The sequence below is a fragment of the Muntiacus reevesi genome, chromosome 2 (assembly GCF_963930625.1).
Source record: "Muntiacus reevesi chromosome 2, mMunRee1.1, whole genome shotgun sequence".
NCBI classification, from domain to species: domain Eukaryota; kingdom Metazoa; phylum Chordata; class Mammalia; order Artiodactyla; family Cervidae; genus Muntiacus; species Muntiacus reevesi.
Window position 1 is genome coordinate 143,519,193 of NC_089250.1, and position 26,472 is coordinate 143,545,664.

The following is a 26,472-nucleotide window of genomic DNA, read 5'->3' on the forward strand; positions in this document are numbered from 1 at the left end:
ATAGAGATGTATTCACACACTTGCAATGAAAAGAAACCTTGACTATATGAGAGTCCTACAAACTCTAAACTATCTGTATAACACTGGCAAAAGTGCCTTCAAATTGTGCAGTTTTTACCTTGGGGAAAAAAAATAAGATTTTCTTGCTCCACTGCAATTGTAGTCCAAACTTTTAAGGAATCGCTTTTACAGTATGCCCTCCATATCCATGGGTTCTGCATCTGTGGATTCAACCAACTGCAGAACGAAAGTATTCTTAAAACTCCAGAAAGTTCCAAAATACAAAACTTGAATTTGCCCCACTGTCAACTGTCTACACAGCATTTACATCGAATTTACAACCATTTACAAGGTATTAGGTATTATAAGTGGAAGATACCTAGTGGCTCAGACAGTAAAGAATCCGCCTGCAATGTGGGAGAACTGGGTTCAATTCCTGGGTTGGGAAGATCCCCTGGAGGAGGGCATGGCAATCTACTCCAATATTCTTGCCTGGAGAATCCCCACGGACAGAGGAGCCTGGTGGGCTGCAGTCCCCAGGGTCGCAAAGAGTCAGACATGACTAAGAGACTAAGCACAGCACAGATATGATAAGCAATTGAGATGATTTAAAACATATGATTTAAAATATATGGGAGGATGTGCACAGATCACCTGCAAATACTATGTCATTTTATATGTGACTTGAGTATCTGTGGATTTTGGTATCTGCAAGGGTGTGAGGGTGGGGCAGGGTGTTGGTCTTGAAACCAACCCCCCATAGATACAGATATTAGGAGATGACTGCATATCCCTCATCGCCACTTCCCTCTCAAACTCCCTGCAATACATCTCGTGCCTCTGTTTCTCCTGTTCCTCACCTCATGTACCAAGTGAAAAGTCTTTCCTCGGAACACATCCCTTCATATCTCTGCTGCATGCAACACAATTGAGCCCATTCCCTTTGGAGCCTCCTCCCTGGATCCCCTAACACAATACTTTTCTGCTCTTCTAAGTTCATTTATTCAAAATGAACCTAAACTTGCACTTCTGGCTTCAACTGTGGTGCTGTAGTAAAAGCACTGGTCTGGGCATCCAGAGATCTCCTGGCCACACGGTTCAATTTCTCTGAGCTTTGTCTCTCCATTTAAAAACTGAGTGGGTTGGATCTAAGTATTTTTTTCATACTGTGACTCACATTTTACATTGTGGTTCAGTATATACATACATACATTTATGTAATCCATGTATGTATGGGTATATACACACAGAAGTAATACAGAAGTACTACATACTTTTACTACATGAGATGTACTTGAAATTTTCTATTCACTTCTATTTTATTTTTCAAAAGATGCTAGTTGCAATCCACTAAATAGATTTCAAACTTAATCATGGGTATTTACCCACATGCATAAAATAATGGACTTGAAATGTCAGGTTCCTTCTAGTAATAATATAAAAGGATTTTGTGTTACAACCTTCCAACCTTGAACCATTAGCTTTAACTTGCATCTGAATTCAGCCTATTTCTCTCTGTAAGAGTTCTTCACATAGGTATCTTAGTATCACTTAAATAAACCTAGTTAACATAGAATTTGAAGCACTAGGTCCCCTTCCCATTATAACTATTAATTGTCTTGAAGTGAAGTGAAGTCGCTCAGTTGTGTCTGACTGTTTGCGACCCTATGGACAGGCTCCTCTGTCCATGGAATTTTCCAGGCAAGAGTACTGGAATGGGTTGCCATTTCTTTCTCCAATGGTCTTAAGTAGGTGTTAATCACTCAGTCGAACCTGACTCTTTGCAATTCTGTGGACTATGTTCCGACAGGTTCCTCTGTCCATGAGATTCTCCAGGCAAGAATACTGGAGTGGGTTGCAATTTCCTTCTCCAGGGGATCTTCCCAACCTAGTTATCAAATCTGGATCTCCTGTACTACAGGCAGATTCTTTACCATCTGAGCCACCAGGGAAGCCCATTTATGTTCTTGGCAAGCATAAAATCCTAGTATTGACTTTTGGTCTAGTAATGATAGAGTAGCTTACATTGTACTAACTTCCCTACTGAAAGCTAGCAGCAACTCTGGACAAGATATTTTTGAAAATAACTATGTGCTGGAAAGCCACCAAAAACAGCCAGAAACTGGAGGGGGTACAACTCAAAACATGCGAAGAAAACTAGGTAAGATTCCTGTTAATCTGATACCCCATTAACCCCACCCAAAAGGAATTCCTAGTGTTTTACAGCATGTGGGAAATAAAGCAAAACTTGAGAGGCAACCAATGGTGATCTTATTTGGCTGCAGAATCAAAGGTCGTGGGACTCTGAAGTGACTTGATATTAAGGAAGATATCCTGAAAAAGAGGAAGTTGCAAAGAGGACACCCCCAAAAGTCTATACAGAAATTCCCTTCAAATCTTGAACTGTGCATGCAAGTGATGTGACTAGGGAACACAGCAGAAAGCAGCAGCTGAAGGCCAAAAAGCCAAGCAGACATTCACAACTCTCTGCGAGTTGAGACGGAGTTTGAAATCTGAGTCCCTTCAAGTTAGGAGGTTCAATAAACATGTCCAGTTGGAAACCTCAGCAGAGCTGCACCTTAGGAGCAAGGCCCACCTCCCGGGATGAGGAGACACACCCTAGGACTAAAGGCAAAACTGTAACAGACCTGCCCTACCAAGAATCTAAGCTTGAGGCCTTCACAGGAGAATGAACTGTTAATACCGGTCAGCAGAAGGAAAAATCCTGGCAGAACAGCTTGGTTTCTAGCCTGGGAGATGGTCAAGGAGCAGGCACTGAACAGCACTTTGCTTCTCAGCACTTTGCGGAGGGTGGGGAACAACGGGAGAGCGGAAGGGATGGGCAGTATACCTATAAACACAGGGTCCGAGGACAGATGTCTGTCCAGTGTGGGGTCAGTCTGGATCTCAGAAGGGAGGGGACCATGCAGGGACAGTGGGAGAGGGGGAGAACTTGTCAGGGGGAAGGGTGGTGGGTGGATAAGAGATGAGGAAATCACAACTTACGAGCACCTACTATGTTCTAGACATGTGATTAAGTGTTTTATATTATCTCACTATGAGACAGGTATGATCATCTTCATTTAACAAATAAGGAATCCAAAGCTCAGAGAAGTTAAGTAATTCGTCTAGAGCTGAGATATGAATGCAAGGCAGAAGTCCAAACGTGTTCCCTTCTGTAAGCACCTGCTGTGACTCTTTCAGGAAGGGCAGTGGCACCTGTGCTATGAAACAGCTAGCAAAGTTAGAAAGCAAGAAGATCTCTGGGACAGACTAAGATACTGTTTCAGGTCAAGGAGGGTATTAGAGGTATGAAAAGAAGTGCTAATGTGAATACACTATCAAAAGTTAAGTCCTCAAACATAAAGAGAGAGAGTTATAAAATGGAAACGTTATCAGGTGGAACTGGGCTGGTCTCAGAGAGCTCACTGGACACATTACAACACTCCAGAGAGAAGGGTTTGACTCCTAAGTGAAACAACAAACACAGTTAGGAGGCTCAATACAATAAGGAACTAACCAAAGGAAACAAAGTTCACCTAAGGAACAGCTGTGGGGGAAGGGAAAAGGAGCGACGCAAAAAACTAACAGAAGGAATCACAGAATCAGACTTTTTTAAACTGGAAAGAATGTAGAATTCATCCAATCCTTATCATTTCAAAGTAAAAATGCACCTCGGAAAACATAGCTAGCTGCTTAATATCTCAGCCTCCCAACTAAAGCAGAGTTTGGTTTCATTTTTTATCTTTACAAATGCAGGTAGAGGGACTGCTGTGTCCAAAACAGTGCCCTGGAAATTCAAGTTAAGTCAAGTCTGTGTTGAAAAGACCACTGGATAAACCACCAGCAGTTCCAGGATCACAACAGGAACTTATCTTTTCAGTGGCTCCACCACAATTCTAACCACTGGGCCTATTCTGAAGGAGACCTGGATGAGAAAGCTTCCACTTAGGAGGAAGGTGTGAGATGGATTTTCTAGATCGTTCACATTTTCTGACTCTAATCCTTCTCCTCTCATCATGTTCTGCACTCTCCTAAACTGGCCAAAACCATAAAATCTGCTTGACATGAGTATAACACACATAAAAAAACAAAGATTTAAAAGGAAGTTCAGTAATTGCAACAACAAAATAAAATAAACACAGTTCATTTCAGAGACCTGGAGAAGACAAACTGGCAAAAAAGAAAGAACCTCTAATGATAAAAGACCCTTAATATCCCCATTTTACAGATACCTTAAAGTTCAGGGAGACAAATTCACCTGAATTAGCTAACATATACAATGCACCGTTAAAAATATACTCTTCTCATTTCCACAAGAGGTCTGGTGTGCACCATTCACTTAAGATTCCTAAATGTCAAGGAATGAACCATCTATAAAACAAGTTAAGTCTTCTTTCCCCCTAATGTCTAAAGAAGTGCAGGGATTGAGAGAGAAACCAGGCCAGGAAAATAAATTTTCACTTGGTGCCCTGATAAAGGACTTGCCCAGGCTCCATCAGATAAACAAAGGATATTAAAGTAAAAACGGAAAGATCTTTGGATTACAGACCCTGACAAAAACCAACTCAGGTAAAGGAGAGTTCCCATGAAAGCAGTCTGGTTTTGAAAGCCATGTCGCAAATTTACAGCACTATGCATGCTCTTGGCTGTTCTCACTCAGGATACACTTACTAAAAATTTGGGGCCAGTTTCCTTAAGTTTACAAATGTTCCTGGTACCTAGAAGAACTATTCCTTTTATTTATCCCCAGGTCTTATCCTCTAAGAAGGCTGTCTGAGTTCCTACCTTGGGCTCTCCTCCTGTTCTGCACAAATTCCGAGCGTCTCAAGGTGCTCGGTGCTGTGCGGCGGAAGCAGCTATTCCTTTTCCAAGTTTCTGGATCATTTAATCTTCTCTCTTCCTCTACATGCCAGCTACTCTTCTCTAATGAAGTGCCCCGAGGAAGGCCACCATGATGTTCTCCTTGGTTCCCTCTCGTCCACTGATTTCTCGGACCCTCTGGGAAGACCCCTCTGCTCCCAGGTGCTATCATTCCTGGTCTGTCGATGCCATTACATTCTAAAGTCTTCCTCTGGTGGAGAGAATCTGCTCCTCTGTAATTCTGAAATTTATATTCACAGTTTGCAAATAAAGAATCAGAGCCTCTATTCTCCATATCAAAACTACTCTGATCCCCGGCATGAATCTTGGTTTTGAGGTCGATTTTATCATTTTGATAAACATTCCTGTCCCCGTCACGGTATTTGACAAATTCATTACCTTCACTGACACCACTCAAGTCTGGGAATTCCACAGACTGACCATTAGTAGAATTCTCAGGAACATGATCTAAATCTGTGAGGTCTCTATGATAAAAATGAGTTTCTTTACAATCCTCAAGATTGTAATTACAATTCCTGCGGTCTATATGCTGGGTTTGAGGCTGACCAAAATTCCCCACAGAATCGTCCAAATCCCTGCAGTCAGCCCACTGTCCAGTTTCTTTAGAGTTCTTAGGATTATGGTTCAGACTCTGATGATTTACGCAGCCAGTCGTCTCCCCGTATTCTCCAACTTTCCGGGTTACCACGGGGCTTCCAGTAAACCAATCATCTTTAGTCGTGGAGTTCAGATTCCCATCATTTACATTTTCTGAATTATAATCACCACAGCCTGGAGTCACACTTCTGTTGTACATACAGTCCTTTCTACTTTCCTTTGCTTCCTCATCGTCCACATAGCTTGGTTCACTCTGTTCAAAATCCCAGTATCCACAATGCCTTTTTCTGTAGGGCCGATTCTGCCTTGTGATTAGGTGTCTGGAATCCCAGTCATCCTCTCTGTAAAGTCCACCCAGCACTGGAAGGTCCCTTTCCTGTAGACTCCTGCAGTCTTCATACTCCCGGTTAGAGCTCCAGTCCCCGTTCTTTTGCAATTCTTTTTCTTTCTTCATCTCGTGGGTTTCACACATATTCACTGTGCTCAGAGACATACGTTTTTTCTCTCTCTTCCATGAGTCTGGGTTGAGCTCAGACAAGGACAGGTGCAGGGTAGCCCACAGCGGTATCTGTCCTTAAAATGTCTCCCAAAGCACTTCAAATGCTCTTCTTGCTACTCCGGTCGGAGCACGAACAGATGTAGAGTAATTTCCATCTCAGGATCCAATCAGTGAGCTACTCTAGCTTTCCCCACGGAGCCCTGAAGGTAATTAGTAACTAGCGTTCTCGTGATTGGAGTTAGCAGTTTTGTTTCGTGTTTCCTTCAAGCTGGTCAAACTGGCTTGGCTGCTTTATGAGCTGAGGGCAGAAGCATTCTGCCGCTCTACAGGCTTTGCAGAAAAAGCAGAGTGAAAGAGAAACAGCCCCCTTCAACAGCCCGAGGTAAGATCACGTAACACTTTCATCTGCCTCTTTAATCCTTTAGTAATCAATCAGGGCTATGAATACATGCTTTCATGTGCAGCGCAAACTGGACCTCCACTGCTCATTCTCTGAGTCTGGCTTTACCCCTTGGACATCTGAAACTCTTCGGGACACCCTTCCCTTTAGTTAGAGGCCGGACTCTTCCGCCTTTGAGAGCTTTGCTTTTATGGGATTCAGGATACCAGTTGGTGTATACTCAAATCACAAGCTGTTCAAGCTCCTGTCCACAGACACGTTGGCTATCCCACTCAAGGAAGAAAAAGTACATCTTTTATTCTGATTTGGTGTGTGGGTAATTTTATAGTGTAAAAACTCTTCCCCAGAGGAATACAGTTACGTATCCGTTCACATTTTCCTTGACACTTGTCATGCCAGAGAAGCATCAAAACCATTCATCTTCTGGGACTTCCCTGGTGGCACAGAAGATAGGAATCCTGTCAATGCAGGGGATACAGGTTCAGTCCCTAATCTGGGGAGATCCCACAGGCCACAGAGCAATTAAGCCTGTGTGCCACAGATACTGAGCTTATGCTCTAGAGCCCTCAAGCCACAACTAGTGAGTCTGTAGGCTGCAGCTACTGAAGCCCAAGAGCCTAAAGCCTATGCTCTATAACAAGAGAAGCCACTGCAATGAGAGGCCTGCACACTGGAACGAAGAGTAGCCCCTGCTCTCCGCAATAAGACCCGGTGCGACCAAATAAATTATATATTTCAAAAAACTCATTCATCTCCTAAATTTCTTTTCCACCTAATTCATGTAGCATACTTAGGAACTGGAGAATGAGACTGGAAATCAGAAAGGTGGGTATAAAAATACCACTTTGAATTCATCCAATAATAGATTACTTTAGGTGAAGCACTGTGGAAGAGAAAAGGATGAAGTTAGTCTCTCTTATGATGCAGGAGCAACACACTATAAAGTATGACTGGAGGTGAAGTACCGTAACAAACACAAATGGTGATGGCAAAAAGCGGAGTCTCTGGTGGGGCAATTGCAGTTTCACAGCAGTGGTGTTTGAGCTGTGCTTTCAAGTAAAAGTAGGGTTTCCAAAGACTTTCCACACATGGGAAACTAGGAAAAGGGGAACAGTTTGAAGGATACCACATGTGGAGAAAGTAACAAGGATCATGCTTGAGGGGTAGGTTCAGGCAGATCTGAAAGGACTGAGGCCACTTATTTTATTTAATGAATAACAAATGGTCATTGAAGGCTTCTCAGAGAGTGATATGCTAAGAGAGTCTTTAGTAAGATTACACTTTCAGCTATGGTCATCTATCAAGTGTCCTTGAACTTTTATCTAATCCCTATTTGTGAAACAAAATAAAGAACCCTAAGGAGACCAGGGTTATAAGCTTTGTCAATAATTAGATGTTTACTCTTGGATAAACAAACTGGTTCCAAATAAGGAAAGGAGTAGTCAAGGTTGTATTGTCACCCTGCTTATTTAATTTATATGCAGAGTATATCATGAGCAATGCTGGGCTAGAGGAAGTACAAGCTGGAATCAAGACTGCTGGGAGAAATATCAATAACTCAGTTATGTAGATGACACCACCCTTATGGCAAAAAGCAAAGAAGAACTAAAAAGCCTCTTGAAAAGAGGAGAGTGAAAAAGTTGGCTTAAAACTCAACACTCAGAAAACTAAGATCATGTCATCTGGTCCCATCACTTCATGGCAAATAGATAGGGAAACAATGGAAACAGTGAGAGACTTTACTTTTTTGAGCTCCAAAATCACTGCAGATGGTGAGTAGCCATGAGATTAAAAGACTCTTGCCCCTTGGAAGAAAATCTATGACCAACCTAGACAGCATATTAAAAGCAGAGACATTACTTTGTCAACAAAAGTCTATCTAGTCAAAGCTATGGTTTTTTCAGGAGTCATGTATGAATGTGAAAGTTGGATTATAAAGAAAGCTGAGCACTGAAGAACTGATGCTTTTGAACTGTGTTGTTGGAGAAGACTCTTGAGAGTCCTTTGGACTGTAAGAAGATCCAACCAGTTCATCCTAAAGGAAATTAGTCCTGAATATTCGTTGGAAGGACTGATGCTGAAGCTGAAACTCCAATATTTTGGCCATCTGATGTGAAGAACTGACTCATTGGAAAAGACCCTGATGCTGGGAAAGATTGATGGTGGGAGGAGAAGAGGATAACAGAGGATGAGATGGTTCGATGGCATCACTGACTCAATGGACATGAGTTTGAGTAAGCTCTAGGAGTTGGTGATGGACAGGGAAGCCAGGCATGCTGCAGTCCATGGGGTTGCAAAGACTCGGACATGACTGAGTGACTGAATTGAATTCTTGGATAAACCACTTATTCTCTCTGGGACTCAACCTATCCATTTATAAAACGAGGCAGTTGACTCCAATGACATCCTTGATTGCTTCGGTTTTAAAAATTCATGCTTCTATTTTCCTTGAAACTCCTTTTCCTTTCCTGAAATACTGAATGTATTGTGATACATCTTTGGATTCTATACTAACAGAATTAACCTCTAGATTGTTAAATCTGATTTTCATGCAAAGTTTTTTGTTCTTTTGTTCTGCTGGAGTAGCAGCAACAGCCCTGGCAGCTGCCATGTTGTCAAGTGTATTTTATGGGCCAAGATCATGATGAGGACTAGGAAGCTGACATAAATATTCTTTGATCTCCACTAACTATAAGGAGGATATTGTATTATTTTGCTACAGATAAAGAATCTCTGAGACTTTGAAAAACCTGCCCAAGATCACAGAAACCAGTACAAAGAGAGGCCACAATTTAAACCCAGATCTGTCTGACTTCATGGCACTAGACTAAGAGGAGTATCTCAAAAACATAGGAAAAATTTCATTTCCCTCAAATCAAGTAAGCAAATAAGCCCACTCTATCATGGTCTAATTCATGGTCTAATTCTATTCATGGTCTAATTCACACTATCACTGCCAAGGTGAGTGTGCACACACTCCACCCCATGCACCACACAGCCATTCCCTCTCTGTCTTCAGTCCTGGCTTACCTTTACCCTGCCTGAGTGCTGACCTTCAACACCCAACTGAAACGAACACCCACACCAGCACAGTAACAGAAAGACTGTCCAGGACTTGTGACTTAGTCATCTAAAATCTCCAGCCTAGAGGCTGAAGGCGTGAAGTAATTGGCCTCCAACTAATAAAATAAAATTAAAAAAAAAAAATAAAATAAAATAAAATAAAATCTCCAGCCTAAACCCAATAAAGATTGTGATTCTGTTCACAAACCAACAGGATGACATCATTCAGGAGGACAGCTTTGACTATGAGTTATACAGAGTGACAGTGTAAAGGAGGGCACATGAGATGAGGAATTAGGGCAGCTAGCTTCCAGAAGTTCAATTTTGGCTAATAACCAGTTTATAGCTATGCTTAATTTCTCTGGCTGTCAGTTTTCTTATGCGTAAAATGAGGAAGTTAATAATTTCTCTGCCACTTTAAATTTAAACTTCTATGATCTTATTTCTAAGCAAAAGTGAAAAGTAAAGATTTATCTTTCCCTGTTATGGAAATGGAAAAGTTCCTTTTAGCAACTTCAAATCTTCCATAAAGCTAGCATGATGAGAAACAGGCCTAGTAAATCAACCAGGAGAATAAATAAAAGAGGATAAATTACAGGTGAGACGAATACTAGTTATAAAACAACCCAGTAGAAAAGGTTACATGAAGGCAAAAAGAAATGATCTATGGATGAGCAAAGAGTGAATAGCTGGTTAAAATAAAAGGCCTCCCTTCTCCCATCCTTACTCCCTCTCTTTTTCTAAGCCCTACTGCCTTTAGGACTTTAAAGATACAGTTTGCATAAAAATGTAAACTGTCTCAGCTTTACCTCACTACTATGACCCAGAGCTAATCAAAAGTTGTGAATGGATTGCTCTTCTCATGTAATAAATCTGTGTGCAAAGAAATGTGGCCCAAGGGGATGAGGAGAATAACTTTCCCATTTTTCTCAATTCCAGTCCTACTGGTGAAATACAATCTTGTAGATAGTTATCCTCCGTTCCATCTGACGTAACAGTCACATTCCACAGGCTCTTTTCAAAAGCCTGGAGCAGCACTCTGCCATGATGCTTGTTGTTACTAAGGGCTTCCCTAGTGGCTCAGACAGTAAACAATCTGCCTGCAATTTGGGAGACCTGGAATCAATCCCTGGGTTGGGAAGATGCCCTGGAGAAGGTAATGGCAAACCATTCCAGTATTCTTGCCTGGAGAATACTACGGACAGAGAAGCCTTGTGGGCTACAGTCCATGGGGTCGCAAAGAGTTGGACATGACTAAGCGACTAACACACACACAGAGGGTGGGAGATCAGCTACAATGTCCCTCTGTGGATAGAAACTCTGTGAGCGTAACACTAGAAGTGAAGGTGGGGCAGCAGGATTTAGAGGATGAGAGAAGAGACACAAAGCATAGAAAAGGCAAAGGAACAAAAGGGAGGAGATAGATTTAAAAGAAAAAAACCTAGTAAGAAAAGGTAATCACCCTCACTTTCTAAGACTCTACCCCAATGACACTCTCTGATTCCCACAGAGTTTGCTATTTTTCAGAGCACCAGGCAAATATCCCTCTCATCTTACCTGTTACTTTATTATACTTGTTTATCTCCTTTTATTACACTGAAAGTCTGAGGGCAAGGGTCACGTCCAATCTCCAATACAGCTCTATACCGGGTCACACAGGAGGTACTCCCAGGCTTAATGAGTTGATAGGGTGACAGGCTAGATTCGATCAAGGCAGAGGGCAGGAGCACTCACAGGCTGTGTGTTTGTTTTTTTTTTTAAATCCTGACCCTGCCACTTACCAGCTGTATCATCTTGGGAAAGTTACTAAGCCTGTTTCTTGATCTTTTCATCATCAAATCCACCATTCTACTTGCATCTATACCCATCTGTTCTGCCTTCCCTCTTGTTAGAATGGAAAAACTGTCTCTTCTCTGATCAAACAGGCCAATCTCTCTGCTGGTTCACTGCTCCCACTTCCGCCTGACCCTCAAAGACTTTGTTCCAGCAATTAGCTACTGCCACCACCACAACCTCTTCAATGTGCCCACTCTAACCACCAGTCTCATAAGGCTGTGAGTGTTTCCCATCCTACAAACATCTGTTGGCTCCTCAGTCCAATGCTGCCTCCAGGTGCTACCCCGTTTCTTTGCTTTCCTTTATAGCATACTTCTGCTTTCAAAGACTTTTGAGCAAATATTCAATGCCTCTATTTCCTTACCTCTCAGCCCACAAGGCAGGAGACCCAGGTTCAATCCCCGGGTTCAGAAGATCCCCTGGAGAAGAAAATGGCAACCCATTCCAGTGTTCTTGCCTGGGAAATCCATGGACAGAGGAGCCTGGTGGCCTGCAGTCCACAGGGTCGCAGAGAGTCGTACTGAGTGATTTCTGATTTATCTGATTTATCTCCCTAGTCTTGCATATTTCTAAACAGTGGCTGCCCCAGGTCTTCTCCTTTGTACCCAGCTACCTAGCATGGGCTTCCCAGGCAGCACGAGTGGTAAAGAACCTACTTGCCAATCGACTTGGGTTCAATCCCTGGGTGGGGAAGATCCCCTGGATGTAGGGCATGGCAACCCACTCCAGTATTCTTGCCTGGGAAATCCCATGGACAGAGGAGCCTGGCAGGCTATAGTACATAGAGTCACAAAGAGTGGGACACAACTGAAGTGACTTAGCATGCCCCACACCTAGCACACAGCAGGAACTTAAGGAATTCCTAGACTAGGAATGTGGTTTCCATTCTTTGCTCAGCTGCCTTTCAGCCTATGGGCTTCCCTGGTGGCAGGGAAGATCCCCTGGAGAAGAAAATGGCAACCCATTCCAGTATTCTTGCCTGGGAAATCCATGGACGGAGGAGCCTGGTGGCCTGCAGCCCACAGGGTCACAAAGAGTCGGACTGAGCGATTTCACTTTCACTTTCAGCCTAAGGGTTAATTAGGAGGAGTTGTAAAGAAGATCCTATCATTAAGGTTAAAGAAACTCAAGGGATATCAATAGAGTTGCAGCCTCCAGCTATGTGCAAAGAGAGGATCTGGAAATGAAGACAGATATCTAAGATTAAAAAGTAAATTCCCTAGTAAAGGAAGAGATTATGAACTAATTAAAAGACAACTGACTGGGACAGAGGAAGACAGACACACAGAGAAAAAGAATCTGGGAGTACTGTAAAAAATAAAAAATAAAGACTAGAATATAGGAAAACAAGAGAGTTAAGTTTAAACCTTATGATGAGCTTAAAGATGAATTAGGCAAAGGTTACAAATCTTGGGGATGTTACTAGTATGAATGGGTCAATATTTTGAAAACTTAAGTAACTTCATGATAAGCTAGCAGTCAAAGTATATCTGTGAGGAAGGATTAAATATTTATACATGTATATATCAATACATACATATATGCTTTTAAATCCATAAATACATGTAATTTAACAAATAGTTTTCAACAGATGAGAGTACTAAAAAATGTTTGGCATAAATGAGAGTACTAAAAAGCGTTTGGCATAAATTTTTTTAAACTAATTTACTTTTTTAATATAAATTTATTTTAATTGGAAGCTAATTACTTTACAATATTGTAGTGGTTTTGCCATACATTGACATGAATCTGCCACGGGTGTACATGTGTTCCCCGTATTGAACCCCTCCTTCCACCTTCCTCCCTCCCCATCCCATCCCTCTGGGTCATCCCAGTGTACCAGCCCTGAGCACCCTGTCTCATGCATCGAACCTGAACTGGTGATTCGTTTCACATATGATAATATACATGTTTTTAATAATAGTCAGGACATGGAAGCAACCTAGATGCCCATCAGCAGACGAATGGACAAGAAATCTGTGGTATATACACACAATGGGATATTACTCAGCCATTAAAAAGAATACATCTGAATCAGTTCTAACGAGGTGGATGAAACTGGAGCCTATTATACAGAGTGAAGTAAGTCAGAAAGAAAAACACCAATGCAGTATACTAACACATAAATATGGAATTCAGAAAGATGGTAACGATAGCCCTATATGCAAGACAGCAAAAGAGACACAGATGTATAGAACAGTCTTTTGGACTCTGTGGGAGAGGGTGAGGGTGGGATGATTTGGGGAATGGCACTGACACATGTGTATTATCATATGTGGCATAAATTATTTTGGAAGTAAGCTGTCAAGAGTCAGTCGGGATCCCTCCACCTTGAGCACTTGTAGATCTGAGTTGTTCCCTACCACCCACTCTCAGATGTCAAGCCGTCACTCCTTAAGTCGCAGCACGCTGGCAATACAGGGTGGCACAGCCAGAAAGCGCGTAAAGCTGCACAATGAAACCCGCCTGGATCTGGATCCCAGCTCTCTCTCTCACCAGCTGTGAGACTGCGGGCAAACCTCGGCTTTCTCATCTAGCAGATGTGGACAATTTTGAGAATTGGAAAAGTGTATAAAAGCACCTTGCACATTGTTCAACAGAGAATAAGCACTCAATTAGTTATAATTTCTGTCACCATTCAGTTCCTATCACCAGTTCCAATGTCACCATTTCAGTTACTATCTTCCAGACTACTCACTCTTTGGGCCTCTTCTCTTTTTCTCTGTCTATACTTTTTTCTTTAATCTCATTAAATATCATGGCTTTAAATAACGTCTATGTGCTAATAGAATTGCTCAAAATTCTCCAAGCCAGGCTTCAGCAATACGTGAACCGTGAACTTCCAGATGTTCAAGCTGCTTTTAGAAAAGGCAGAGGAACCAGAGATCAAATTGCCAACATCAGCTGGATCATCGAAAAAGCAAGAGGGTTCCAGAAAAACATCTATTTCTGCTTTATTGACTATGCCAAAGCCTTTGACTGTGTGGATCACAATAAACTGTGGAAAATTCTGAAAGAGATGGGAATACCAGACCACCTGACCTGCCCCTTGAGAAACCTATATGCAGGTCAGGAAGCAACAGTTAGAACTGGACATGGAATAACAGATTGGTTCCAAAGAGGAAAAAGAGTACATCAAGGCTGTAAATTGTCACCCTGCTTATTTAACTTATATGCAGAGTACATCATGAGAAATGCTGGGCTGGAAGAAGCACAAGCTGGAATCAAGATTGCAGAGAGAAATATCAATAACCTCAGATATGCAGATGACACCACCCTATGGCATAAAGTGAAGAAGAACTAAAGGGCCTCTTGAAGAAAGTGAAAGAGAAGAGTGAAAAAGTTGGCTTAAAGCTCAACATTCAGAAAACTAAGATTATGCATCCGGTCCCATCACTTCATGGCAAAGAGATGGGGAAACAGTGGAAATAGTGGCTGACTTTATTTTTCTGGGCTCCAAAATCACTGCAGTTGGTGATTGCAGCCATGAAATTAAAAGACGCTTACTCCTTGGAAGGAAAGTTATGACCAAACTAGACAGCATAGTAAAAAGCAAAGACATCACTTTGTCAACAAAGGTCCATCTAGTCAAGGCTATGGTTTTTCCAGTGGTCATGTATGGATGTGAGAGTTGGACTATAAAGAAAGCTGAGCACCGAAGAATTGATGCTTTTGAACTGTGGTGTTGGAGAAGACTCTTCAGAGTCCCTTGGACTGCAAGGAGATCCAACCAGTCCATCCTAAAGGAGATCAGTCCTGGGTGTTCATTGGAAGGAATGATATTGAAGCTGAAACTCCAATCCTTTGGCCACCTGATGTGAAGAGCTGACTCATTTGAAAAGACCCTGGCCAAAAAAAAAAACAAAAAATGAAAAGACCCTGATGCTAGGAAAGATTGAGGGCAGGAGGAGAAGGGGATGACAGAGGATGAGATGGTTGGATGGCATCACTGACTCGATGGACGTGGGTCTGGGTGGACTCCAGTAGTTGGTGATGGACAGGGAGGCCTGGCGTGCTACGGTTCATGGGGTCACAAAGAGTCGGACATGACTGAGCGACTGAGCTGAACAGAATTTATGTCTATGTGCTCTCAAAACTGGTCCCAAATTTATGTCTCCAGGCTTAACTCCTCTGAACTCTGGCCTCTACATTGAATTGTGCAGTTGACCTCTGCCCTGTCCCACCTCCCCCAACAACCAGAGTCTCCTGCACTCTTCACCATTAATTGAGAAATTACTGGCAACTCCAGTCCTTCCAGTTGCTCAACCTCAGCGTCGTTCACCTCATATCCAGTCCGCTAGCAACTCCTACTGGCTCCAACTCAATATACCTTGTATCAATATATGATGCTCAAAATAACTGAGCACTTCCCCTCATCCCCACTCTACTATCCTGGCCCAAGCTACACCATCTCTCGCCTAGATCACTGCAGTAGCCTCCTAACTGGTCTCTCTGTTTCTGCCCTTGTATCTCTATTTACCGTCTATTCTCAATACCGCAGCCAAAGTGACTCTATCAAGATCTAAGTTACCTCATGCTGATCCCCTGCTCAGAACCTTCCTGGGGCTTCTCTACTTTGAACGATGGGCTTACAAAGCCCACACCTTTGCTAAACTGGCGTCCTTGCTATTCCTCAAATAGGCATACTCTCATACTTGCTATTCTAGCTGCCTGAAAAAAAAACAACCCTAACCCCAAAATGGCTTGGCTGGCTCCCTACAATCTTTCAGATACTCATTCAAAGCCTTAAGGCATTACCTTAAGGGGAGACATTTAGGAGCAAGATTCCAGATGCAGAAGAGGCTAACTTTACAAATTACCATCCACTGCACTGATTTAGATAAACAGGGTCATGGCCGATATGGAAAGTAACTACAGTTATGACTCAAAGGCAGCTAGACAGACAGAAAGGGTAATAAACACAGGTCAGATTCACTATGATCACTAGAGTTTCAAAGATACACAAATATGAATGATACTACTATATCTTTTTTTATTAATCAGTGTATATCCAGTGCTGGATCACAGTGTGTGTTCAAGAAATACTTAATGAGTAAAAAAGTCACTTTTCATGAGATTTTCCCTGATTCTATAGGTTCTTTCGCCTTCTAATAATACATATATTTTTACTTACTTATTGTCTCCCCAAGGGGGCAGAGATCTCTGCTGTAGCTCTAGAACCCTGCCTGGAATATAGTAGGAGCTCACCCGTATTTACTGAATAAATTACTGCCCTGGAGTTCTTCCTCTCTGGGGTCTTGCTGTTGAATACATCTGATAAAATAAACATAGGAGTCCACACACTCAGGTAACTAGCCAAGACAGCAGGACCGCTTTTGATGGCGGCAGGAGGCAGCTCCTTTCACTAAGTGCTGCAAAGCCTGGAGGAAATCTAAAACCCTGGAGCTTTTACAGGTTTTCCACCCCTCTGCCTGGAGCTGAGGGTGAGGAAATGTTCACAAACCTACACTACAAACTGCGAGAAACAGTGATTCTCAGGTTAATTATAACGAAATTAACCATTTCCAGCTACCTAACTTGACAGACATTAAACCATCTATCCTAAGAGGAAAACTAGCTTCTGTCCTGAATCACAGACCCCAGATGGCTTCTGACTATGGTTGCTGTTTCATACCAAGAAAAAAATCCATTATCAGTAACTGAGCTAATTTTTACTGAGCCAACACCCTAAACTAGATATTACACAAGCTGAGGATACTATTTTGGTTTGTTTGTTTGTTTAATTATGTCTGACAAACTAGAAAGAAAAACCATTATTTCTTTTACAAAAACTTTTATATCTTGAAAGACTACAAAACGCCTTAGCTTTAAAACTCTATTTATCTTTTACTAGTTTAAGAATTCTTATACCTGAGGCATTCCAAGAAGTCTTCAGAATAATAAGTTGCTTCTATACGTAGAAAAACTATACTTTTAAGTTTTAAAATCTGTCTGGAATATTACGTATCACTTCAGTGTACAGAGGTTATTATTCCATATCGATCATTCTCTAACTGGTTAACCTAATGACTCTCTTTAGTGGATATTAAATCTCATCCAATATCTTGCTGAAAACATTACTTTTCTGAAAAACATGTTCTGATTTAATGTGTGAGGTGTGTGTGCTCAGTCGTGTCTGACTTTCTGTGATCCCACGGGCTGCAGCCCATCTGGAGCCTCTGTCCATGGAATTTTCCAGGCAAGAATACTGGAGTGGTTTGCCATTTCCTCCTCTAGGGGATCTTCCCAACCCAGGGATCCAATCCACATCTCCTATGTCTCCTGCATTGGCAGGCAGATTCTTGACCACCAGCGCCAGCTGTGAAGGACAGGGAAGCCTGGTGTGCTGCAGTACATGGGGTCACAAAGAGTCGGATACGACCTAGTGACTGAACAACAACAAAGCGCCACCTATGCAACAGTCATTTAAAATTCAAATTAAAAATCACCCGGAGCGTCTCTGGCCAACCTTCCTCTTGGCATTACTTTAGAGGGAGAAGTTTAGAAGCAAGATTCCAAATGGAAGAGGCTAACTCTACAAATTATCATCCACTGCACTGATTTATATAAACAGGGTCATGGCCCACATGAAAAGTAACTATAGCCATGATTCAAAGGCAGCTAGAGAGACAGTGTGATAAACACAGGCCAATATCAGTATGCTCACTAGAGTCTCAAATATACACAAATATGAATACTACTACTATATCCTTTTTCTTGATCAGTGTATAGCCAGTGCCTGGTTCATAGTATGTGCTCAAGAAATACTGAGTAAAGAAATGAATGTACAACCCTGACAAATTCAAGCATGCGAACCTCTCCTAGAGGTAGAAAAGAACTATGATATGTTAAAATGAGATTCTCTCAAGGCTACAGGATATAGTCCTCAACAATGTTTCTAAAAGAAACATATACTGGGAAACCTGAAATTGTGGACTAACCCTAAATATTTCTACTGCTACAGAAGCCAAACTATCAGATTTGAAGGTACCTTTTTTTGTTGCTGTTGTTCTATTTTGGTTTTCTTTTGACCATGACACATGGCTTGTGGAATCTCGGTTCCTTGACCAAGGACTGAACCTGGACAACAGCAGTGAAAGCCCAGAATCCTAACCACAAAACCACCAAGGAACTCTTGGTACTGTGTTTTAGATGTGGACTTTAATTATTAATTAGCAACTCACTTGACCAGAACCTCCTAGAAAGCAGACAAAATATCTAAGTTTGTTATTATGTACCTTGTCCTTAACACAGTGCCTGGCACCAACATTTGCTGAATGAATAAGTCATTGACCTGACACCATTCTGAAGTCCACTATAACATGTCATTCCTCAATACACTATACTCACAAATATGCCTCCTAATGTTCTATACTTCTACTATAAAGAAAGCTGAGTGCCGAAGAATTGATGCTTTTGAACTGTGGTGTTAGAGAAGACTCTTCAGAGTCCCTTGGACTGCAAGGAGATCCAACCAGTCCATCCTAAAGGAGATCAGTCCTGGGTGTTCATTGGAAGGACTGATGTTGAAGCTGAAACTCCAATACTTTGGCTACCTGATGTGAAGAGCTGACTCATTTGCAAAGACCCTGATGCTGGGAAAGATTGAGGGCAGGAGGAGAAGGGGATGACAGAGGATGAGATGGTTGGATGGCATTACTGACTCGATGGACATGGGTTTGGGTGGACTCCGGGAACTGGTGATGGACAGAGAGGCCTGGCATGCTGCAGTTCATGGGGTTGCAAAGAGTCGGACTTGATTGAGCGACTGAACTGAACTGAATGTTCTACCCTGTATATGTCCAACTGAATGCAGAGTTCCAGACAATAGCAAGGAAAGATAAGAAAGCCTTTTTTTTCTGTTTAAATTGCTTGCACATTTTATTTTTATAATTTTTTCCCATTTATTTTTATTAGTTGGAGGCTAATTACTTTACAATATTGTAGTGGTTTTTGCCATACACTGACATTCTTAAGTGAACAATGCAAAGAAAGAAAGAAAAACAATAGATGGGAAAGACTAGCAATCTCCTCAAGAAAACTGGAGATATCACGGGAACATTTCATGCAAAATGGGCACAATAAAAGACAGACACGGCAAGGACCTAACAGAAGCAGAAGAGATTAAGAAGAGGTGGCAAGAATACACAGAAGAACTGTACAGAAAAGGTCTTAATGACCTGGATAACCACAACGGTGTTGTCACTCACCTAGAGCCAGACATCCTGGAATGTGAAGTGGGCCATAGGAAGCATTACTACAAACAAAGCTAGTGGAGGTGATGGAATTCCAGTTGAGCTATTTCAAATCCTAAATGATGATGCTGTTAAAGTCCTGCCATCAACATGTCAGCAGATTTGGAAAACTTAGCAGTTGGTCACAGGTCTGGAAAAGGTCAGTTTTCATTTCAATCCCAAAGAAGGGCAATGCCAAAGAATGTTCAAATTACTACACAATTAAACTTATTTCACATGCTAGTAAGGTAGTGCTCAAAACCCTTCAAGCCAGGCTTCAGTAGTACGTGAACCATGAACTTTCAGATGTTCAAGTTGCTTTTAGGAAAGGCAGAGGAACCAGAGATCAAATTGCCAACATCCACTGGATCATAAAAAAAAAAGCAAGAGAATTCCAGAAAAACATCTACTTCTGCTTCACTGACTAAGCTAAAGCCTTTGACTGTGAGATCACAACAAACTGTGGAAACTTCTGAAAGAGATGGGAATACCAGACCACCTTACCTGCCTCCTGAGAAATCTGTATGCAGGTCAAGAAGCAACAGTTAGAACCGGACATGGAACAATGGACTGGTTCAAAATTGGGAAAGGAGTACATCAAGGCTATATATTGTCACCCTGCTTATTTAACTTCTATGCAGAGTACATCATGCAAAATGCCTGTCTGAATGAATCACAAGTTGGAATCAAGCTTGCTGGGAGAAATATGCAGATGATACCACCCTAATGGCAGAAAGCAAAGAGGAACTAAAGAACCTTTTGATGAAGGTGAACGAGGGCAGTGAAAAAGCTGGTCTAACACTCAACATTCCCAAAACTAAGATCATGGTACCTCGTCCCTCACTTCCTGGCAAACAGATGGGGAAAAAGTGGAAACAGTGAGAGACTTTATCTTCTTGGGCTCCAAAATCACTGCAGACGGTGACTGCAGCCATGAAATTAAAGAACACTTTGCTCCTTGGAAGAAAAGCTATGATGAAACTAGACAGCATATTAAAAAGCAGAGACATCACTCTGGTGACAAAGGTTCAAATAGCTATGGCTTTTCCAGTAGTCATGTATGGATGTGAGAGTTCAACCATAAAGAAGGCTGAGCGCAGAAGAATTTGATGCTTTTGAACTGTGGTGCTAGAGAAGACTCTTGAGAGTCCCTTGGACTGCAAGGAGATCAAACGAGTTGATCCTAAAGGAAATCACCCCTGAATATTCACTGGAAGGACTGATGCTGAAGCTGAGGTTCCAATATTTTGGTCACTTGATGGGAAGTACTGACTCATCAGAAAAGACCTTGATGCTGGGAAAGATTGAGACCAGGAGGAGAAGGGGATAACAGAGGATGAGATGGTTTACTAGCATCACTGACTCAGTGGACATGACTTTGAGCAAATTCCCAGGAAACAGTGAAGGACAGGGAAGTCTGGCATGCTACAGTCCACGGGGTCACAAAGAGTCAGACACGACTTAGTGACTGAACAACAACAACCAATGTCAAGTTGCTTTCGCAACACAGAAAATGTCATGTTCGACTCTTCTGCGACCCCATGGACTACAGCCTGCCAGGTTTCTCTGTCCACAAGATTTTCCAGACAAGAATAGTGCAGTAGGTTGCCATTTCCCTCTCCAAGGGATCTTCCAGACCCATGGATCAAACATCTCCTATATTGCAGGTGGATTCTTTATCACTGAGCTACCAGGGAAGCCCACAAGCTGAGATACTGAACAAAGAGTGAAGATTAAGGCTGACCCGGACAAGAGTACAAAGAAAAGGGATCAGGTTCTATCAGTTAGTATTGTTTGTAGCCATTGCTATATTATGAATGTATTTATAAAGCTTGTGTGTTTCAATGGCCCTGTGTGCTAACACTAAGTGCTAAGTCACTCTTGCAAGTAAAATAAATATTAATAAGTTTATTTGCACAGTATATTTTATATAAGCCCAGCATTGGCAGGTGGATTCTTTACCACTGGGCCACCAATGAAGCCCTCTATTATTTTAATACTACCCAAATACATTTGCTAAGTTTTTTCCAGTGCTTGTATTTGCTACAGATTATAGTTCATTTAAGTATTTTTAACTATAGTTCTTTTAAGTATTTTAACAAAAGAAGTGAAGAGGAGATGCAAATATTAATACTGAACTATTATGTTGTATGTTGTTGCTGCTGTTGTTCAGTGGCTAAGTCGTGTCCAACTCTTTGCGACCACATGGACGCACGCCAGGCTCCTCTGTCCTTCACTATCTTGAAAGTAAAAGTGAAGTCGCTCAGTCGTGTCCGACTCTTTGCGACCCCATGGACTGTAGCCTACCAGGCTCCTCCATCCACGGGATTCTCCAGGCAAGAATACTGGAGTGGGTTACCATTTCCTTCTCCAGGGGATCTTCCCAACCCAGGGATAGAACCTGGGTCTCCCGCATTGGAGTCAGACGTTTTAACCTCCGAGCCACCAGGGAAGCCCTTCACTATCTTAAGTTTGCTCAAATTCACATCTAGTGAGTCAGTGATGCCATCAGAGGGCAGACAGAATGAAAACCACAACCACAGAAAACTAATCAAACTGATCACATGGACCACAGCCTTTCTAACTCATCCATGAGCCATGAGTGTAGGGCCACCCAAGACAGATGGTTCATGGTGGAGAGTTCTGACAAAACATGGTCCACTGAAGAAGGGAATGGCAAACCACTTCAGTATTCTTGCCTTGAGAACTCCATGAACAGTATGAAAAGGCAAAAAAATGAAATAGTAAAACCACAGCCACAGAAAACTAATCACCTGATCACATGGACCACAGCCTTGTCTAACTCAAGCCATGAGCCATTAGTGTAGGGCCACCCAAGATAGGTGGGTCATGGGGAGAGTTCTGACAAAACATGGTCTGCTGGAGAAGGGAATGGCAACCCACTTCAGTAGTCTTGCCTTGAGAATCCCATGAACAGTATGGAAAGGCAAAAAGATAGGACACTGAAAGATTAACTCCCCAGGTCGGTAGGTGCCCAATATGCTACTGGAGATCAGTGGAGAAATAACTCCAGAAAGAATGAAGAGACAGAGCCAAAGCAAAAACACCACCCAGTTGTGGATGTGACTGGCAATGGAAGTAAAGTCCAAAGTTGTAAAGATGCAAATAACTGACTCATTGGAAAAGAGCCTGATGCTGGGAAAGACTGAAGGCAGAAGGAGAAGGGGACGACAGAGGATGAGATGGTTGGATGGCATCAGGCACTCAATGGACACGAGTTTGAGTAAGCTCCAGGAGTTGGTGATGGACAAGGAAGCCTGGTGTGCTGCAGTCCATGGGGTCACAAAGAGTCGGATATGACTGAGCGACTGAACTGACTAATTGATGCTATCCAACCATCTCATTCTCTGCCACCCCCTTCTTTTGCCGTCAATCTTTCCCAGCATCAGGGTCTTTCCAATGAAATTAATATGTTGTACATTATTTCAATAAAACTTTTTTAAAAGATGTGAATATTGTCATAAATTTATTGTCTAAAATTTGAGTTAGCAAAACAATATGGCTTTCGATGGCAAAGTAAAAATCATAGAAAGCAGACAGAATATTTTAATTGTTAATAAATAAAAAGAATACGAATTACCCTGGCAGTTCAGTCATTAAGATTCTACCTTCCAATGTAGGGGGTGTGGATTCAATCCCTGGTAACAGAGCTAAGATCCCACACACCTTTTGGCCAAAAATCCAAAACACAAAATAGAAGCAATATTATAACAAATTCAATAAAGTCTTTAAAAATGGTGCACATCTTTTAAAAAAGAATGTATATATGAATAACTGAATTATTTTGCTGTACAGCAGGAATTAAAACATTGCAAATCAACTGTTGATTTCATTCAATAAAACTTAAGAAAAATAAATACAAGTAGTTGCTAGAATATAATAAAGAAAATCTGTCTGTTAAAAAAAAAAAAAAAAGAGTATGAGCTTATGCAAAGCAACATGTACCCTAATGGCCCCACCAAAGACGTTTTCGGATATACTCAACAATTCAACCAACATCAACAGAAACTTTTTCTATGTCTGAGATATCAGTCATAAAACAAAGACCAATACCATCAGCCATCAGATAGGGTAACCAATGCTTTGTGTATTTAAAATTTTGCTTTAAAAATAACTTTTAAATATTAAATATCTGTGGTATTATTTTACAGCTTTTAAACTATTTTTATTTAACATTTATTTTGTGTTAATATTCCCTTCTTTTAATATTGTATATTATCAGATACCTATTATGTTAATTTTCTAATTTTGATAAGTATCAATATTTTATGATTATGTAAGATATTAGGGTTAGGGGAAGCTGAGTGAAAGCATATGGGAGCTCTACTATTGCTGCAACTTCTTTACAAATCCAAAATTATTTTAAAATAAAAAGTTAAAAAATATTTCAAAGTTTATTATCAGGTAGAGAATAATTTTACATGTCATTAATATATATAATCTAATATTTCGGTTCATAATAATAACACATGCATTTATTTCACATATATATATGTATACACATAAAATCTCTGAAACTTTTAGCATAATCCTAACAGAAAAATTGCTCACTATTATTACAGTTATCACTATTATCAAGAACATATAAAGAGCCTTTTTTAGAAAATACAGAATAATTTATAATTTTAGGAATTCCAGTTTCTTGTTTCTGAACCTCAATGATTACTATCCTTCAGGAATTTGGAAACACTGGCTGACCACAAGCAACTGACAGAAATAAACGCAAATCCTCTCTGGAGTCATGTCTTAATTCATCTCAGATCTTGATATTTTCCAAAGACTATGACTAGCACACAGAAAAACATAACCAGACACATGATGAGTGCAGACCACATGAATGAGAACCATGTGACATTAAAAACACTCCCAGTAAGACTTAATACCTTGAAATTATCATCAGTCCAGTTCAGTCACTCAGCCATGCCCGACTCTTTGCGACCCCATGGACTGCAACACTCCAGGCCTCCCTGTCCATCACCAACTCCTGGAGTTTACTCAAACTCACGTCCATTGAGTTGGTGATGCCATCCAACCATCTCATCCTCTGTCATCCCCCACAGACTATAAAACAAATATCTTTATCATATGTAAAGAAAGTAAAAACTGAGCTGAAAGATACCTGTAGGAAACAGAAAGCTATAAAAGGTAACACATCAGATTTGGAGAAAAAAATAAAAATAGAGCTTCTAGTAAATGAGTCCTCATGACTTCATAATTCCAGAGTCTTAAGAAGGAGCAATAAGAAGAGTATAAAGGCTATATACATTTATGTGTGAGCACTCAAGGAAATCTATACACCATCCTATACTTAAATTGAATCCATTCAGTGTATTCCCTGTTGGTCTAACTAAAATCACACTGATACCCATAAAATGGAGTTGAATGTAAACAAAATAGTCATGTATATTCTGCTCTAAAACCACCAAGCACAAACCAGAGCCCCCAACTGACTACAGTTCAAATAAATAAAGTCATACCCCTTCATCCTATACTTAAGTCTTGCAATTAGAAGTGTTTCTTAAATATATTCTTTCTAATTTCTCAAACTCCTATTAAATATCTACCATATCATAAGCATAGCTAGGCATCTACCCATTCATTTTATTAAAAAAAGTAGAAGGAGTAATAGCTATAAAGAACCTATTTTTAAAATAACCTAAATTGGGGTGTGCTCAGAGCAGGGGGCCTGAAGAAATGGCTTGTCTGTTTATAACACACCCAACAGGAACCTGGGTTCACTGTGATGCGGGGCACAAATGTGTGGCCTTCCTGTGAACAGAAACCCGACTTGTGTCCCCTGCACCTCCACGTGGCTGCTGGCAGGGTCAGTGCTGGAAGGAAGGCCGTAGCACGTGGTGGGGGAGCTTGCCCCCGGAGCCTGTCCGGTCCACGCCTGGGTGGGCCAGGGGTGGTCTCATAAATGGTCTGAACCTCTCATTTCAAGGAGAAAGAAAAAGATTCCAACTGTATGCCATTCTGCAAAAGGTAAAACTCTGGAGACAGTAAAAAGATGAGTGGTCATCAGGAGTTTGCAGAGAGGAATGTACAGAGCACAGTTTTCATGAGCAGTGAAAGTGCTCTGAGCGACATTACAATGATGGATATATATGATCATACTTTTGTCCAAACCCACAGAATATGCAACACTGCTCTGCTCATTAAAGTGAACCCTAAGGTCAACTAGGGATGCTTTGATTATGTGTCAATGCAGTCATCCTTGGTCTAAAAACAAAAAAAAGAAGAGGTACCGTTCTGTTGATAATGGCTGTTCATGTGAGGGGAGGGAGAATATGGGGAATTTCTGTATGTTCCTGTCACGTTTTATTGTAAATCTAAAACTGCTTTAAAAAAAGAAAAAGATCTCCAAAAAAAATTTTAACACTCAGTGTAGACATTTTTGGCAAAACTTGTTTCACTTTTATGTATGTATACGTATTATATGTGTGTGTGCGTTTGTTGGATTGTGATATAAAATGTATTTTTTTTAGATCAAAGAAGCCTGCAGGCCATTGTGGTTAATTATACTGGCAAATAAAAGCACAAATTAACCTAAAAAAAATAAATAAATAAAATAAAATAACCTAATTTTGGGTCTGGCTCACTACTGGACTACTTTGCTACTGTTAACTATATCTAACATGGAGACCAGAATCTTAGCACCAATAATCCCTAGCTCCCTAGTAGTCCAGATTCAAAGAAACAGTGGAGGTAGGAGATCTTCAAAAGCTCTGTCTGGAAGGTAGAACTGAAACTTCAATTTCATTCAGTTAAACTAAATTCAACTCATCAAGTACTGACTGAGTCTACTACATGTTCAACACCACACCAGGTGTGTGGAAAATGGCACACCCACTATCACACAGTAGCTGTCTTCTCATTAGGCTTAAAATTTTCATGGAGAGGTATATAAATAACTAAATATTAATCAGGATTAGACA

At 41.1% G+C, this 26,472-nt stretch overlaps 1 protein-coding gene and 1 non-coding gene across 5 annotated transcripts in view; one reads left to right on the forward strand and one right to left on the reverse strand.

Annotated features, from left to right (window-relative positions):
* DNMBP (dynamin binding protein) overlaps positions 1-26,472 on the reverse strand; it is a 115,203-nt gene that overhangs the window by 42,376 nt on the left and 46,355 nt on the right. Inside the window, exon 1 of one of the 4 annotated variants that reach the window (XM_065923091.1) lies at positions 4,789-6,081. The exons of the other annotated variants lie outside the window; for them this stretch is intronic. Coding sequence (XP_065779163.1) covers positions 4,789-5,974 — 1,186 coding nt within the window. The 5' untranslated portion in view covers positions 5,975-6,081. Of the gene's footprint in view, positions 1-4,788; positions 6,082-26,472 lie in introns of those variants that run through there. 4 annotated transcript variants of the gene reach the window in all.
* Positions 25,198-25,326, forward strand: LOC136162343 (small nucleolar RNA SNORA11). Its single transcript, XR_010662143.1, has one exon. It is a non-coding gene; the product is annotated as a small nucleolar RNA SNORA11 (small nucleolar RNA).